We start from the raw sequence: 14,745 nt of genomic DNA on the forward strand, positions 1-14,745 counted from the left end.
TTACTTGTGTACATCAGATTACTTATTAGCTTAGCAGACGCGCCACGCTGGGTCCAAGTGGCATTTGCTTACGTCCTTTGATGTGTTTAGCAACCAGTTGAGATCACCTGGTTAAGGTTAGGCTGCTGCTATTCATGGACAAAGTAACGTAGCGTTTGTCTGGCCTTTGTGTAGAATTTAAATTGGAATAGTTAAAACAAGAGTTATCACTGCTTCTCCATGTGTGTTAGAAGTTCACTTTTATCCTGGAACTATATTTTATCAAACAAGATCTGCGTATATGTGCAAATCTTGACTTAAATAGGTTCAGAGGGAACATGTATAGAGAGCAACAATATCAATATGCATTTTGCAAATGTTGCATCATTTAAAATTTTAAGTTTGGCTTTAATATGTTTTGGAAGACAAAAACACAAATGGCTTTAACCAAACATGAAAACTGATTCAAGGGAAGTTGTTTGGATACACAAAAACCACACCACGAAACCCCTCAGAAACACAGATCAATCAATAGTAAGTAATCAATCAAATTTTAGATGTCGCCTTGTGACATCCACTTGCAACTTAGCTAAATGTTAGTGTCCACACTTTCTGAGACTATGCGAAGAACACAGACACAGCATCAATCACCAAAACACACACACACAAGCTGGTAACAGACTGAAGAGCTGCTGAGTTCACACATGTGAGGCAGACTGAGCCATCAGCTCGACTGGACGGACGGTGACAGTGACAATGATAGCCACTGATCACACACATTAATGCGGGGTAATGCCCACTCAAACCGCCTCGCTTGAGCAGAAAATTATGCATTCACACACACACACGAGGGGACGCACACGCTCGCACAGATACGGTGGCTGCCCAGCTGCTACAGGCAATCAAGGCGGAGCGTCGTGTTACAGAAGCCCGATGACTCTGCTCATTCCTTCCTGGCTGAGCCTTTGCTCTGCGCCTCACATCCCTCCGATAAACAGGACAGCATGCCAACTTATCTTACCGAGCTGACTCCTCTCCCTACTACCTTGTATTTTACATGGGGCCCCAAACACACTAAGCTTCCGCCTCTGCACCCCCCCCCACCCCGCTACATGACACCTCAAGCTCTAAATCCCTCTTTCATACAACGCAGACTTCAATCATGCCACCTCAACCCTATCACTCATCAAAGCTGCCATCCCTCATCACTCAAACACACACCAGACACCGTCTCTGCTCTCCTCAAATAAAAGTACAATATGGCTCCTTTATCCAACGTAGATTTATTTCCAGAGTTTCTCAGTTCCATCCAGTCACAAGACGACCTGTGCAGTGCTACACCTACCGCCTGCTCCCCTTCACACTCCCCTCCGAGCCCTGGTTTCAACCCTCATCATCCCATTTCAAAACCCCCACTCTGGGAGCCGTGGGCCCCGCTGCCCTCAACCGTGAGCCAACCTTAAAATACACATCCTGAGAATGGTTGTGTTTCTCTGTGGCTTATGGGGAACATTTCCTGATTGCATTACATCACGCCGTTACTGCTGAAGCCATCAAATGTCCTTTTTTAAAAAGAAGCTAGGTCCCTCAATTGAAAGCCTGCCAATCTTAAAAAAAGTCCTCTCGCAGAGTTTGTTGCCTTGTCTCCCACGTCACTTAGGTAAATAATACGCTTTGGCAGCATGTTAAGTTTTGTAGCTACATTTATCAGTGTCTCTGCATGAAAGAGCCAAGAGTGCACAGCCAAGACTGGGATATTTAATGTCAGTCAAAATAGATTATGTATACCACGCTTAAACTCATCATAAAACATCTGAAGAAAAAACGATCCTGTCTGAATTTACTGAGTTTAAAACCAGAAGCAAATGGTTTTAAGTAAAAGTTACATGCAAGCGTTTGATTCAGTGGTGGAAGAAGCAGTCAGATCCAAAAATGTCTTGCATTCAAAATAAGAAGTGTAATAAAGTACAGGAAATATACTTTAAGTGTCAAAAATAAAAGACCTTGGCCCATGTTGCTGATAAACTATGATATATTACATCTTTTATTTTGTTAATTCTAATGCATCAGCGTGTAAGAAGCATTTTACCGTTGTAGCTGCTCGAGGTGAAGCTAGTTCATGTACTTTAGAGTTAGGCGGTGTGTGTGTGTGTGTGTGTGTGTGTGTGTGTGTGTGTGTGTGTGTGTGTGTGAGAGTGTGTGTGAACTCATTGACATCTGAAATTTGGGAAAGGGCCTCAACCAGACACTATTTTTGTAATATGATATTACAGGCCAGATGTTTGGGAATGTATTTTTTCTTATGTGAAATCTTCATTTGTGAAGTGACTATCTGTCAAATACAGTGGAGTAAAAAGTACAATATTTCCCTCTGAAATGTTGTAAAGTGAAGTAAAAGTATAAAGCAGGGTACTCCAATAGAAGTTCGTAAAGGTCCACTTGTCACGAGTTATAGTTAAGGTCTAAAAACTTTTTCACTGTATTTGTAGTTGAACCAATATGACGTTTGTAGATGTTTCAGTCTTGATGATTCCTTCCTCCGCACTCTGAGGACAGTACTTTTAGATTCTGCTCAGACCTAAGTTTACGTTTTCATCATCAACCTCTTCCTGCATTTCCACGTTTGCAACCTGGGCACCAACCCCCTGACATCAAGCTAAATGCAGCTACTAGCCTAAAAAAAAACTTTATGTGATTGCAATGTGTTACTCACAAGCAGTCCGGGTCAGTTAGTAATGAGATTTTGTTAAGGGTCCAGTTTAAATTGTCTTTCAGTCCAGATCCAGATCCACCTATTGAGTATGTGGGCTATAAAGTAACATAAAAATGGCTATACTCAAGTGTCTCAAAATAGTTCTTGAGTGAATCTACTTTCCACCCCTGGTTTGATTTTAAGAGTCTGGCTGGAGACAATCAGCTCATTACATGACCGCGCTCGTTCATTCGCGCTGTGGACAGGTGGCAAACTGAGGAAGAGGGTGGGAATGTTAGATTTCAGAGGCCTTCCCCGAGAGTAATATATATATCACCTTGCATGTCAGAGAAGGCCATGTGACCTGTGACATTCTGGCTGAGGATATAGACGGGGTAATGTAGATACCTCTTCGTCACACTAGCCGGCCGCGGAATGCGAATGCCAATATTCACCTCCGGAAACCAACCGAACTAGTTTTTCGGCTTTTGTCACGAGGGCGGCGCGGGTTCAGACAGAAAGAGAGAGGTTGTGCTGTCTTCTCATAGTCAGTAGAGAAATTTAGTTCACTAGATTGCAGGGTCAAATTACCTCATGTGATTAGTGAAGCATATGAATAGCACTTAGATCCTTGTACTTCCTGTGAAAATCCAAGCATACCAGTATGAAAAATATTGATCCCCTCCCTGATTAACTTAGAAATGAGCAGGAACTTTCCTCTATAGTCAGGGTAACTTCCATGTGGTCCTGTACCGCAGCAGTGAAGTCGCACTTGGCCGAATGGTATAAGGACCTAATATTTTAATCAATTTTAATGACTTGTTGTCTTAACTCTGGTGCCCTGAAGATGCCAGGCGGTTCAAAGACAAGTCCTGTGGCAACACGGCAAATGCCTCGCTCCCTTCATTATTACAGCCCTTACCACTCCTGGTATGTGGGTAAGTTGTAAACGACAGATCTACAGAGCAAACAAGGGCTTTTATCCACACGTCCTTTGACATTTGCCATGCTCCTGTTCCCCCTGTTTTCTCACGGGGTCAAATCGCAACACTGCGGTTTGCTGTCTCCCAGCTTGCTTCAACACCCTGTCACCCACCAGTTAACCTTGTATTTCAAACCCTATAGGGAGCCACATTAAAACAGACCTCTCCACCTGTTGCTGCTTCCTACCGTGTCATTGTATGTTGCAACCAGGCACATTTTGCACTTCAACAAACTGGACTGAAAATGATCAGCATGTCCAAGGCCTCAGTTACTACTCAGGGTCAAGCCCTTAGAGTCTTTGACTCTTATTTTGATGTCTTTATCAGATGTGTGCACTGGAGACTTGGTTGTACTATATTTCTACATGCATTATGTTGCCGCTAAGAGGACAGCTGCTGTCATCCACGGTATGCTTCTGTCGCTGCATACCGAGGAGCTGTAAAGACCAAGCGTAATCTCCCCGGTGCAGGGGGGTGGTCAGATGGCTAACAGAGCAATATGCAGTAGGCCTACTGATTTATAAATCCAGACTTTAAACAATGTGTCTCTGGCTGATCAAAGCCAAGTTAATGTTTCACCACATCCATCTTGGTCTCCTGGATAACGACAGCATAATACTCACAGAGTATGAGCCTTCAGAGTACTAACAAACGGTTGCGTAGTCTTGAATCTAAACTAGTAGATGACTAATAAAGTAACGTCATCTGTTTTGGAACGAACCATGATTGTAAGATGAACTTTTTTGAGTCACCAGGAATAATGCCACTCTTTGATATATTGTAATACAACTTTCTAAACAGATTTTTCTGCTGTCTTAAACTGACCCATTTGGCCTTTGCGCTCGCTGCACAGAAATCTGAGTAGATTACATGTGGAAGTGACATGGAGAATATTCCATCCATCTTGTGAGGGACCAGGGGGAGCTATTATCATACTCATAACACCAATCAAATCCATAAACAACAGACATCAATGAAGGAGCTGCTCATGTTCGAACCATCTATCTGAAACACAACGTTAAAAAAAAAACACCATTTCTGCCACATAATATTCCCATAGGGAAACGAAAAAACCGTACATCACTCTCTTGGGAAACTGAATAGATGATGTAGTAAATTTTGAGCGAAAAAGATGCACTTATCTTTAACCTTATTTCACCTTTTGAATACTCTGGAAAATACAGAGGCCCAGCCAAGCAGTCACATGGGCTCAGTTGGTGAAAGAAACTCAAAACCGACACCTTGTGCGTCCAAGAACATGTGATGCGAGACACACAAACACACTCTGGCAGAGGAAGACCACAGATACATCTTCACACATTACGCATGTTGAAAGCCACATAAATATGTATTTTATGAGATCTCCCAAACATGTGATAACACAGGCAAGCATGTCTGTGGTGAATGCAGCACAGAGGAGATTCACCTTGAATTATAACTTCAAAATACTTAAGACAAATGATGGAATATACAAATAAAACTTACTCTAAGAACTTAAAAACACCACCTGATGATCCCCATCCATGTTGAAATCTGCATTGGCTCTACTGCTTGAGCTCCACTGTAGGAGCTTGGCTTGTTACATAACGGGTGCAGGTGCACTGTTGACAGGATCTAATATGAACACTGGTCTCCACGTCCTCCCCTGCCTCCAGAGATCTGCTCTGCCCGCATGGGGCCAGACTGTCTCCATGGTCCCTCACCTCTGATTGGGGCAACATGGATTAACGGCAGAGAAATGGTGGGGTATGAGCATCCACAGCATCACAGTACCTTGCCCATTTGCCATGAAGACATGGGCTAAAAATAAAACTTTGTCCCTGTGGGTGGAGGCATAGTGGGGATTGAGAAGGTTGCAAAGTGTCCACACTGGACATTAGTACCATGTGCCTGGAGGGGGATATTCACCTGGCAGGTGAAGACATGGGCCTGTTATGATGCTCATGCGCACTTTGCCCTCTAATACTGTAGATACTGTAGTAAAACACTAGGTAGCAACTGCATGTGTGTGCACCTTCGCAACACAAACACACTCTTTAAAACACACAGCTAAGAAGTCATAAATCTACCAATTCCAAATTTGACCTAAGCTCAATTACAGGTCCAGGTTTATTATTAGAACAAAGGCGCTCAAATTAACTTTGCATTTAATTTCTTTGGCAGTGCAACTGATTAGTTTGAGTGCCAAGAAAAAAAAAACCCTTCTTCATTTACAATTTACAACCATTCTCTACCTTTGAAATGAAAACTGTTCTATAGAAAACTTTGCAAGTAGCCTACAGTCCAAATGAGAAGGAGGGAAAATCAAAACCATTACATAAAATAGCCAAACCTTGACCCTCTTTTCTTAAAATCAGAAAGATGCGAAGCTAGTGCATTTCATCCATAGAAAGGGAAGCATAAGAATAAAACTCACGACTAGTGGAGTCATGAAATAGCACCACAATGTGAAGAAACGTCCGAACTTGCAAGCAAAACTCTTCAACCTGCAGCCTGACATGAAACTTTTCTATTCCCGAAGTTCATGCAGGAGTCATCTTTCTCCCCGACCTACTCATGGAAGACAACAGAAGGCAGGTGGCGGGTTACCTTGCACGGTAAAGCAAATATTCCCACAGAATCCAAGAAACTTGATCAAAAAAAAAAATCAAGTCTTCCGTCAAGCCTTACACTGAGGACGTAATTCTCCCCTTCTGGCAGCCAGCGCGGGGCTGCAGGACAGCTGTTGCTGACGCAGTGTGGTGTCCTGCAGTGAAACCGGAGGAGTCGCTCCAGGTAGGATCAGATCAGACCTTTGACACTTTGGCAACGGAGCCGCTTCCTCGTTCCCACACAGCTGGTCGCTCCTGGTCGTTTACAACTTTTCTCGTCGCAAAGTAAAAGCCGCTGTCTGCAGCAGCAGCGCAGATGAAAGTGACGGTCCCGCTGCATGATCCCTGCAGCACAGATTCAGCTCACCTCAGACTGTTTTATTCATTTGATCTGGCTGTAAGATCTGCTGCAGTTTCCACATATTAGGCTACAAAAGTTAGGAATTGTATTATTGTAATGAAGATTTTCTCCAGTTTTCTCCATTCTCCAGTTGTCACTTCATTTATTTATTATTATTATTATTATTATAAAGTATTAAACCTTCCTGAGTCATACACAGACTGATAGAAATGTAAGTATTTATTTATATATTTGGTTCTTGTTTGTTGTGCTTGTACATGTGTGCAGTTGAACAATCAATGTAGGCCCCTATACCTATTGTATAGTACAGTATATAACCTTTTGTGAATGTGCCGTGCAAGAGGTCCCACACTAAGTGCACACACACTGATGATGCAGCTGCAGCTGATGAGCTGGTTTTAACATCTTTGACAATTTTGCATTGAGGATGTTTTCATAGTTGTCAGCTGATGAATGTGGATGTTTGTTCTTTCTTTCTTTCTGTTTCTGAAAACTGGATAAACATAAAGTGAAAATATATGGACGGATGACAGTCTTCCTGTCTCTGTCAGGACTTAAAAAATATGACAAGTTCCTTTTTTGTTGGATGATTTTTGATAACTATGTTTATATGTACAGTTGTTTGAATAAATAAAATCCCAACTATAACTATAACAAAGGTCTTTACACAAATAATTAGAAAAGAAACTTGTCACAAAAGCCCAATACTAGGAACTAAGCTGTGCTGTATGAGAATTGTTTGCAGTACCCCTCAAGAGAAGTTTTTTGGTGCTGCAACCACAGGAGGGCAGCATGACTTTTAATGTCACTGGAAGTTCTTTTATTCAGGCCTGTTCTGTGCTTTGGTACCACAAAGCAAAACTACAGGCCTTCAGATAATTGTGGAAACAATATTAGAATGAAAACACTCAACAGACCCTCTAAAAAACAATTAACAGACTGAGACTGACAGCTGTTCTTAAACTTGTTCACTGGGCCCATATGTGGCTCTGTATTTGCTTACGGACCAATATGTGATGTCTTTTCTTACAGATGAGAGAAACAATGATGGTGGAGTGTAGCTGTAAAAGGTCACATTAGGCCCGTACATAATTCACCATAAAAAGGAATCTGATCTTTGATTCAATTTTTCTTAAATAACCTCTGCATAATGCAGTCAGAGGGACAGCACTGCATCAGTGCACTTCATACAGTCTGATTGGGTGAGTCCTCCTGTCAATGTGAAGGCTATATTTGGCTGAAAGGTGTGTAGTATGATTATACAAGGAAAATGATATCTGTGATTACAAATGTTAACTGGGTGTCATCTGTTTCTTGGAAATGGAGCCTGCAGTAATTTTCCCCACCTTCTCCTCTCACATGTGAGCAAACTGTCCCAGTTTCAGGACACGGGGGCACATGAAATTATACCAAATATTAGAGAAATGTTGCCCAGGTTTTCTCACTATCAATGATATAAAAGAGGTATAAATAGAAAGTGTTCCATTACTCACACAGCTTTGAATCTGGGTTTTAAACATCATAGCATTGAAACCACCCATGTGAAATTAGTCACTAACAATCGGCTTAACTCTGCTGCCTATTTATATTAGTCTTACTGGATTTGAACGTCTTTAGATACAGTGGATGTGTGCTTGAAAAATTGCTGGGTCCTTCCTGATATTGTTATTTTTTTCATATTTGTAAGGTAGAGAGTTTTTGTTTTTACTGCAAATTATAGGCTGCATCAGTACTAATAAGTGCTATGATAATGAGTGATAATGTGTGCCATTGTACAGGGAACCTTTATTCTCAATATTTTCAGCTAACATAATTAGAAAAATTCAGTGTGTGCAATGTGCAGATAAACAGAGAAAAAGTAATAAATAAATAAAAATTAAGTAAAATAAAATAGGAGAACAGAAGAATAGTATAAAAAATAAACACTATACAAGAGTAAATGTTAGTAAGATTTGAGTTTTTTGCTTTGGGATCTAACCTTTTCCCCACCAATGAATGTCACCTAATTTGCTTTCCATACCCTGGAAATAGTAATAAAAAACATGGAAATAATGTCAAAATATAATAACTATTTCTATATCAATTATTATTGCCTCTAAAATGCATCGATATCAATATTATTATTGTTATTATTATTATTATTATTATTATTAGTAGTAGTAGTAGTAGTAGTTAGTAGGAACTATTTAAAAAGCATTGAGGGGAGTATTAAAGACGCGACACCGTTACCATGGAGACAGAATCGCTACATTCGGACGCTGAGTGAAAACGGTTTGTATTTTGGTTTTTACTCTTGATTGCTAAATTGGTAATTAGGTTTTTACATTTAGCTTACGATAGATATCAATCACAGTAAAAAAAAAAACAACTACTACTTATTACACAGCCTATGTAGCTACACGCTAACGTCAAAAAGCCAATAAAGCATTTGTTTTCAGGGTGAAGTTCCTGTTGTCCGACGCTTACTGACGCTGTTTATTGTATTTGACGAGCTAAACTCAGCTCACTTTTGCAAGGTTAACTCAAGCTGTGCTTTAACTATTCACACAGAGAAAAACATGGACTCGGAGTATATAAAAAGACATCTTGGAAAATGTCTGGCAGAGGGACTGGCTGAAGTGGCCGAGCAGCGCCCTGTGGACCCCATCCTGTATCTGGCACACTGGCTTTACAAGTACAATGAAAATGTTGAATATGAGGCAGAGGTAAGCTGCTGTTTAGCTTTCTTGTGGGGGGGGGGGGGCATTAATTACACAGTACTGTGTGTACAGAGAAGCGTTTTCTCATAGACAGTATACTGTGGCCTACTTTGTAATTTTTGTTCTTTATGCTCATTAATACACATGATAATGGATTTAACTCCTATAGAGTTGTTGTTGGGGCCCTTACTGTCCCCCACTATACATGTCAGTGTCATTATGTTTACTAAGCACCCAGAGACCAACCATTACTCTAGAAAACTGGATTAGAATATTCATTGCCTATTAACTGTTTTCAGTGAAAAGGCTCTGATAAATCCAACCTTCCAGCACCAAACTAAACGGTTTGAGACCAGCTGGAGAACACAGTAGAGCATTTAGCAGCTAAAGAGCCAAATATTTCCCTCAGCAGTTGGTAGAGACTAAAAAGAGAGCTTAAAGGAGAATGAATTTTGGACTTTGATTGATTATTTAAACAATTATATTCATGTTAACAAGTTTGCCATATCAACTTTATAAGGTGATGTCAGTGTTGTTGTTCACAGCTGGTTTCCACTGCCCCCAAGTGGACAAAAAATTTGTTAATGCAGGTTCAACAACATTTTGTCAATAATACATACATACTTTCACTTAACTAGCTGTTAACTGTTAGTCCTAAAGCTACTTCTACTCATACCGCTACTGCTACTACTACTACCTATTGATACCTACTGCTACTACTCCTAGCCCTGATCTTCAAATAGGTTTTGAGAACAGTAGTAAAGGATGACACAGACTTAGACAGTCTAAGCTCCTCAGGCTGAGTGCTTTAAAGGCATTAAGCCTATAGGGACTGCGGCAGTAAAAACTCAGTCACCATTTACCTTAGTTTAGATTCATTCTGACATAGCCCCGCATGCCTGGAGCTCTAAGGCTGCCTCAGGCTCATAAGAAATAAAAACCAGAGCATCAAGCACAAAGTTGTATAAAAGTGTAGTAAGGCCCTTTCCCTCAGACACAATCCTTGTTGTTGTACCATGTTGGTTTTCATTTGCAGAAAAAGGCCCATTTGGCTCTCCTGGAGCAGGAGCAGGTGAAAGCCAGAGAGGAGGCGTTGCACCAGGAGAAGCTGAGGGAGGAGGAGCAAAAGATCAGTGGGGCCTTGGAAGAATCTGAAAAAGTATGTGACAAAATTCCTGTCATGTTTTAAATTTGTGTTTTGTTTTTTTTTTTTTCAAAAAAAGAGTGACCTGCTCCTTTTCCATCTAAGACAAAGACGTTTTCCCAACCTGCAGGAGGTATTCATGCAACTTTTGTTCCCCTTTCTTCAGATATTCAAAGTCTGTTCTGCCTTGTTTTTTACTGCCCGGTTCTGTTCAAGTACAAAGGCAAGATCTTCTCAAGTCTACCTTAAAACAGTACTTACATGCCCATATGTACAGTGAAGGAGTTACTGCTTGCTGTAATCATGATATGAAACTTAGTGTCTCCCAGGACAATGTTTGATGTGTAGTCACACAAAAGTATGTTTAAAAAGACTCCAACTTTAGAAAATAATCATTTGATTTGTCTATCTCTGTCCAACATCTGAATTTTTGAATGGAACAAGGACTGTGGATTTTCCATCTTTTACACTGGAGTTGAAAAGATCTTTTCACAGCCAATAAGATAATAGCAAACTTAACTCTTTCAGTGTGGATAAGTGCACTGTAATGTATTAAGACTTGAATCTGTACCTATCATTTAATCGTCGTAACAGCTACCACATTAAATGGTAAATGAAGCCATTACCAAGAAATAAGAGGAACAGCAGATGAAGGGAGAAGAGAGGACAGTTCAGAAAAACAAAGCCATCAATATAATGCTCTCCACTTACATGTGCTTCCATTGAAGTACAGTTTTTCTGAACACTTTACATGACATTTCGAGCAAAATCTTTCAAGAGCATCTGACCACATCAACAGATCTCTGAGAAGGAGGCTACAGGGTCTGATGCTCCAGCGCCAGCCACAGAAGGAGGTGCTGAGGACAACAAACCTGTGACAGAGGAGAAACTAAACACTCCTCCTGAAAACCAGCAGGGCACAGATGAACTACAAGCTGAAGCTCAAGAAAATGACACTGAACAGGAGGTGATAAAAAGTAGATTTGAGATCTGTGTGCTTCTGGTGGTGGTGGTGCCTCCCTGGTTGTTAGCAGTTTCCTCTTAAATTCGGTCTCTTCTGTGATCTTTGGTTTTTGTTTGTGATCTTTGCTGACTTATTTGCGGTGATGGAGCAGGGTGATACATTCATTTTGTGCAACTGTGCATGACTGGCCTTGTATGGTGTGGAAACAACTGTCAAATGACTTGAAATGCTTTAAGGAGATGGTGTGTCTGCCAGGTGAAGGTTACAGATAATGTAACCAGTCCAGGGTCTCCCGGGAGAAAACCTGTGGAGGAGGCTAGCTCTCCCCCCTCTGAAACCCTCAGCACAGAGGTCAAAGAAGAGTCTGCAGAAGTTCCTGTTAAAAAAAAGGAAGTGGAGCCACAGAGCGATCAAGCAGAAGAGAAAACAGAAGAGCTGCGTGACAATCAGGTGGAGGAGAAAACAAAGGAGGAGGCAAGCATCAGTCAAGCAGAGGAGAAAGACCAAGATGAGGACAAGGTGATGGGTTAAATTACATCCGTGCCATTTGAGACCCATCAAGTATAACTGTTTACCTCCATTTATATCATAACCGTTAATTAGGTGTTAAACCCAGAAAATATTTCAGTTACATATTGTTCTGTCTCACAACTGCCCTGCAGGTGGTTGATCAGGCTGACACCACTGAACCTGAGCAGACTGAACCGCACTCGACACCTGACAGACACCAAGACGCTGATGATTTAAAAACAGACGAAACAGAAGAGCCACACGACAAACAAAGCCCTTGTTCCCCTGGCCCTCGAGACCCAGAGAAGGTGATGCTGCTGAAATACATGCTATGTGTTGATTGTATTGAGCACCCAGCACGAGGATTAGTTTAAAAGCAAGGAAAGACACAGACAGAGTGATTAAGAACACTTGAAGACAGGTCAGGCCAGACGAGGGACAGGAGGCAGAAGGAGCAAGGCCTCGGGTGTTCAGGTGAAGAAAAGGCAAAGGCACAATGACAGGGTTGTTTTTGACTGTTTTCCATAATAATCCAATCCACTAATTTTCTGCATCACATCATTTCGCCAGAGGGTTGATGAAGACGAAACTGATAAACCTGCAGATTCCATCCCTGTAGAGTCAGCCTCAGCACCACAGAGTGACGATCTCACACCAGAGGAGAGATTTTCTACTGAACAAGAGGCGACAAAAACTGAGCAGGAGACACACAAATCAAGTTCTCCTCCTCTTCAGGACCAGGAAAAGGTTCAGTCTACTGACTCTACTGAACATTTACATAAACACATTCTCATTTGTAAAATGCAGGATATTTCTCTTCTATTCTTTGCTTATTTTTGACATATTGAGAAAGAAAAGCAGTTCAGGAGGAGGCAGCAGTGTTGTGTCCTAGCAGCTGTAGACAAGACAGCCAGAAAGCACAGGGGAGACTCTGTTGTGATGGAAATACAAGACACTGTGGCTTAATGCTTAACCAGAACTATTCTGATCACCTCATCTCAGGAGGCAGACGGGCAACACACAAGTGAGACCACTGATAGCTCGGCTTTGGCTGAGAGTGACAAAACAGTAGAGGGGACAGTGTTGAATGAAAGACCAGAGACTTCACAAGGGGAACATGAAAGGTCTCCTTCTGACAAGGAAGACTCCAAGGAGCAGGTAGACTCTGTCGGCCAACTGGCAACAAGGGAAAATCCCAAAAGTGATTTAAGATCTGTTTCAAATGTCAAAAGGGGTATGGACTAATGTGTTCATACTTTCACAGTTTAGTTATTTTTATCATTTGATATTAAGCACTGTGTTTCTTTTCAGGGAGAAGAAAAAGAAGACAACCACACATGATCAAGTCAGTGTTTTTCTGACGGCGTTTACATAGCTTTGAATGAATTTACAGCTTCAGTATACATTTAGTTTAATGAATATATACACAAATATAAATGGAAAAAAAATAAACATTTCTCACCAATCATGACGTATTTATTTGTTGTATTTCAGTATCTATGTGACTAAATTGTTAAAGACGCTCTCCAGACATGTTTTGAGAAATTAAAATATCCCCTATGTCTAAATATCCTGTCTCATACATTTTTTTCCACAAAAAGTTCAGTTACTTAGTTAGATTCTTGAAATATTGAATATTGAAGTTCACTATATTTCAAGACATTTAAAAATGTGTGTTTCAAGTTTCCACATCACACTTATTTAAATTAGTATTATTGTCTTTGACTCATATTAAAGTTGAGCACAGAGAAACTTCCCACTTTTTGCAGCTTTCTAGTGTCAAACTCAATTCATCTCAAACATCCAAGTGAATAAACAAGTAAAATTCTGTTTTTAGTGGCGGCCCATTGGTTGGGTTCAGCCTGACTGAACTAAATTAAAGCAGGGAATGGTTGAAATTGTATAAAGAGGGTTTTAGCAGTGGTGGTGGTAATGTGACTCATTCCCTGCAATATGCACACACAACCAACTATTCTTCTTAGTCAGCTAAGAAAACCTTGTGTAAGCTTCCAACATTATTGCTGCCATGTCTGATATTTTGTCGGAATGACATTGCAGTTTCTGCAGTGACCTTTGAACTGAAGGAGGAGTGCCAACGCTGATTTTTGTTAGATTTTTGTCAGTATCTGCAGACTTAATGACGGCGTCACTGATCAAACGCAGCTGTATTGAATCGTCACTGATCAGCGTCTCGGTCCAGATGTAGGCGGAGTTTGGGGAAACGCTGAGAGGGATTAAGATCCGCTGGAATTTAAATGCGCTTTTGGAGGTGTTGTGGTCACAGAGCTGCGGCTGAGAACGGAGAGGGCGACATGCAGTAAATGAAAACGCACAAAGGAGACATGGCAGTGGGACAGAGAGGAGACATGGCAGTGGGACTCATAGCCAACGCTGTGGCCACTGTTGGCTGCCTCATTACTAATGTAATGAATTTTCTCACTGATATGTTTCTGACTCCACCGCTGAAGGCCACGCTCAAACATCTGGAGGAAACTGAACTCAAAACTTTGAAAGGAGGTGAGTCACAACTGCGCATTTCTGTCCAACAAAAATGAATAACATTGTCTATTTACTTCTATAGATGATGGAAAGTGTGTGCGTTGGAAAGAAGCTTTTGTTTAGTTGGAGTGAGTTCTGCCTCCAGCTTGCTGCTCCAAGCTTTTAACCTTTTGCCTCATTTCGTCCCTCAGAGATAAAAACCCTGAAAGCCAGGTCTCTGTGGGAGAAGTCTGGAGCTGTCATCATGGCAGTGCGGAGGCCTGGATGATTTTTGTGCAGAGAGGTAATATCTGAGATAAACATCACAAGATATTACCCCCCCC

The 14,745-nt window shown here is 41.2% G+C and overlaps 1 protein-coding gene and 1 pseudogene across 2 annotated transcripts in view; both read left to right on the plus strand.

Annotated features, from left to right (window-relative positions):
• The first annotated feature begins 6,570 nt into the window (after nt 1–6,570).
• Nucleotides 6,571–13,475, plus strand: dydc2 (DPY30 domain containing 2). Its single transcript, XM_087174388.1, has 9 exons — nt 6,571–6,817; nt 9,157–9,311; nt 10,342–10,464; nt 11,249–11,416; nt 11,669–11,932; nt 12,076–12,231; nt 12,494–12,670; nt 12,926–13,081; nt 13,235–13,475. Exons 2-9 carry the CDS (start codon nt 9,165–9,167, stop codon nt 13,262–13,264), a joined length of 1,221 nt encoding a protein of 406 aa, XP_087030514.1. The 5' UTR covers nt 6,571–6,817; nt 9,157–9,164; the 3' UTR covers nt 13,265–13,475.
• Nucleotides 13,476–14,040: 565 nt separating this feature from the next.
• Nucleotides 14,041–14,745, plus strand: part of LOC111656178 (peroxiredoxin-like 2A) — a 2,582-nt pseudogene continuing 1,877 nt past the window's right edge. Inside the window, exons 1-2 of the transcript XR_015437342.1 lie at nt 14,041–14,440; nt 14,614–14,705. The product of XR_015437342.1 is annotated as a peroxiredoxin-like 2A (transcript). The remainder of the gene's footprint in view (nt 14,441–14,613; nt 14,706–14,745) is intronic.

Source organism: Seriola lalandi, unplaced genomic scaffold (assembly GCF_002814215.2).
Source record: "Seriola lalandi dorsalis isolate HSWRI2012SDOR001 ecotype SW California unplaced genomic scaffold, Sedor1 jcf7180002054346, whole genome shotgun sequence".
Classification (NCBI taxonomy): Eukaryota; Metazoa; Chordata; class Actinopteri; order Carangiformes; family Carangidae; genus Seriola; species Seriola lalandi.

Bases quoted from the DNA above. Each gene is read 5' to 3' on its own strand.
- dydc2 (XM_087174388.1), top strand. From the start codon at position 9,165: ATGGACTCGGAGTATATAAAAAGACATCTTGGAAAATGTCTGGCAGAG. The intron at 10,465-11,248 runs GTATGTGACAAA...CCACATCAACAG, and splicing joins CCTTGGAAGAATCTGAAAAA to ATCTCTGAGAAGGAGGCTAC. The intron at 12,671-12,925 runs GTTCAGTCTACT...ACCTCATCTCAG, and splicing joins CTCTTCAGGACCAGGAAAAG to GAGGCAGACGGGCAACACAC.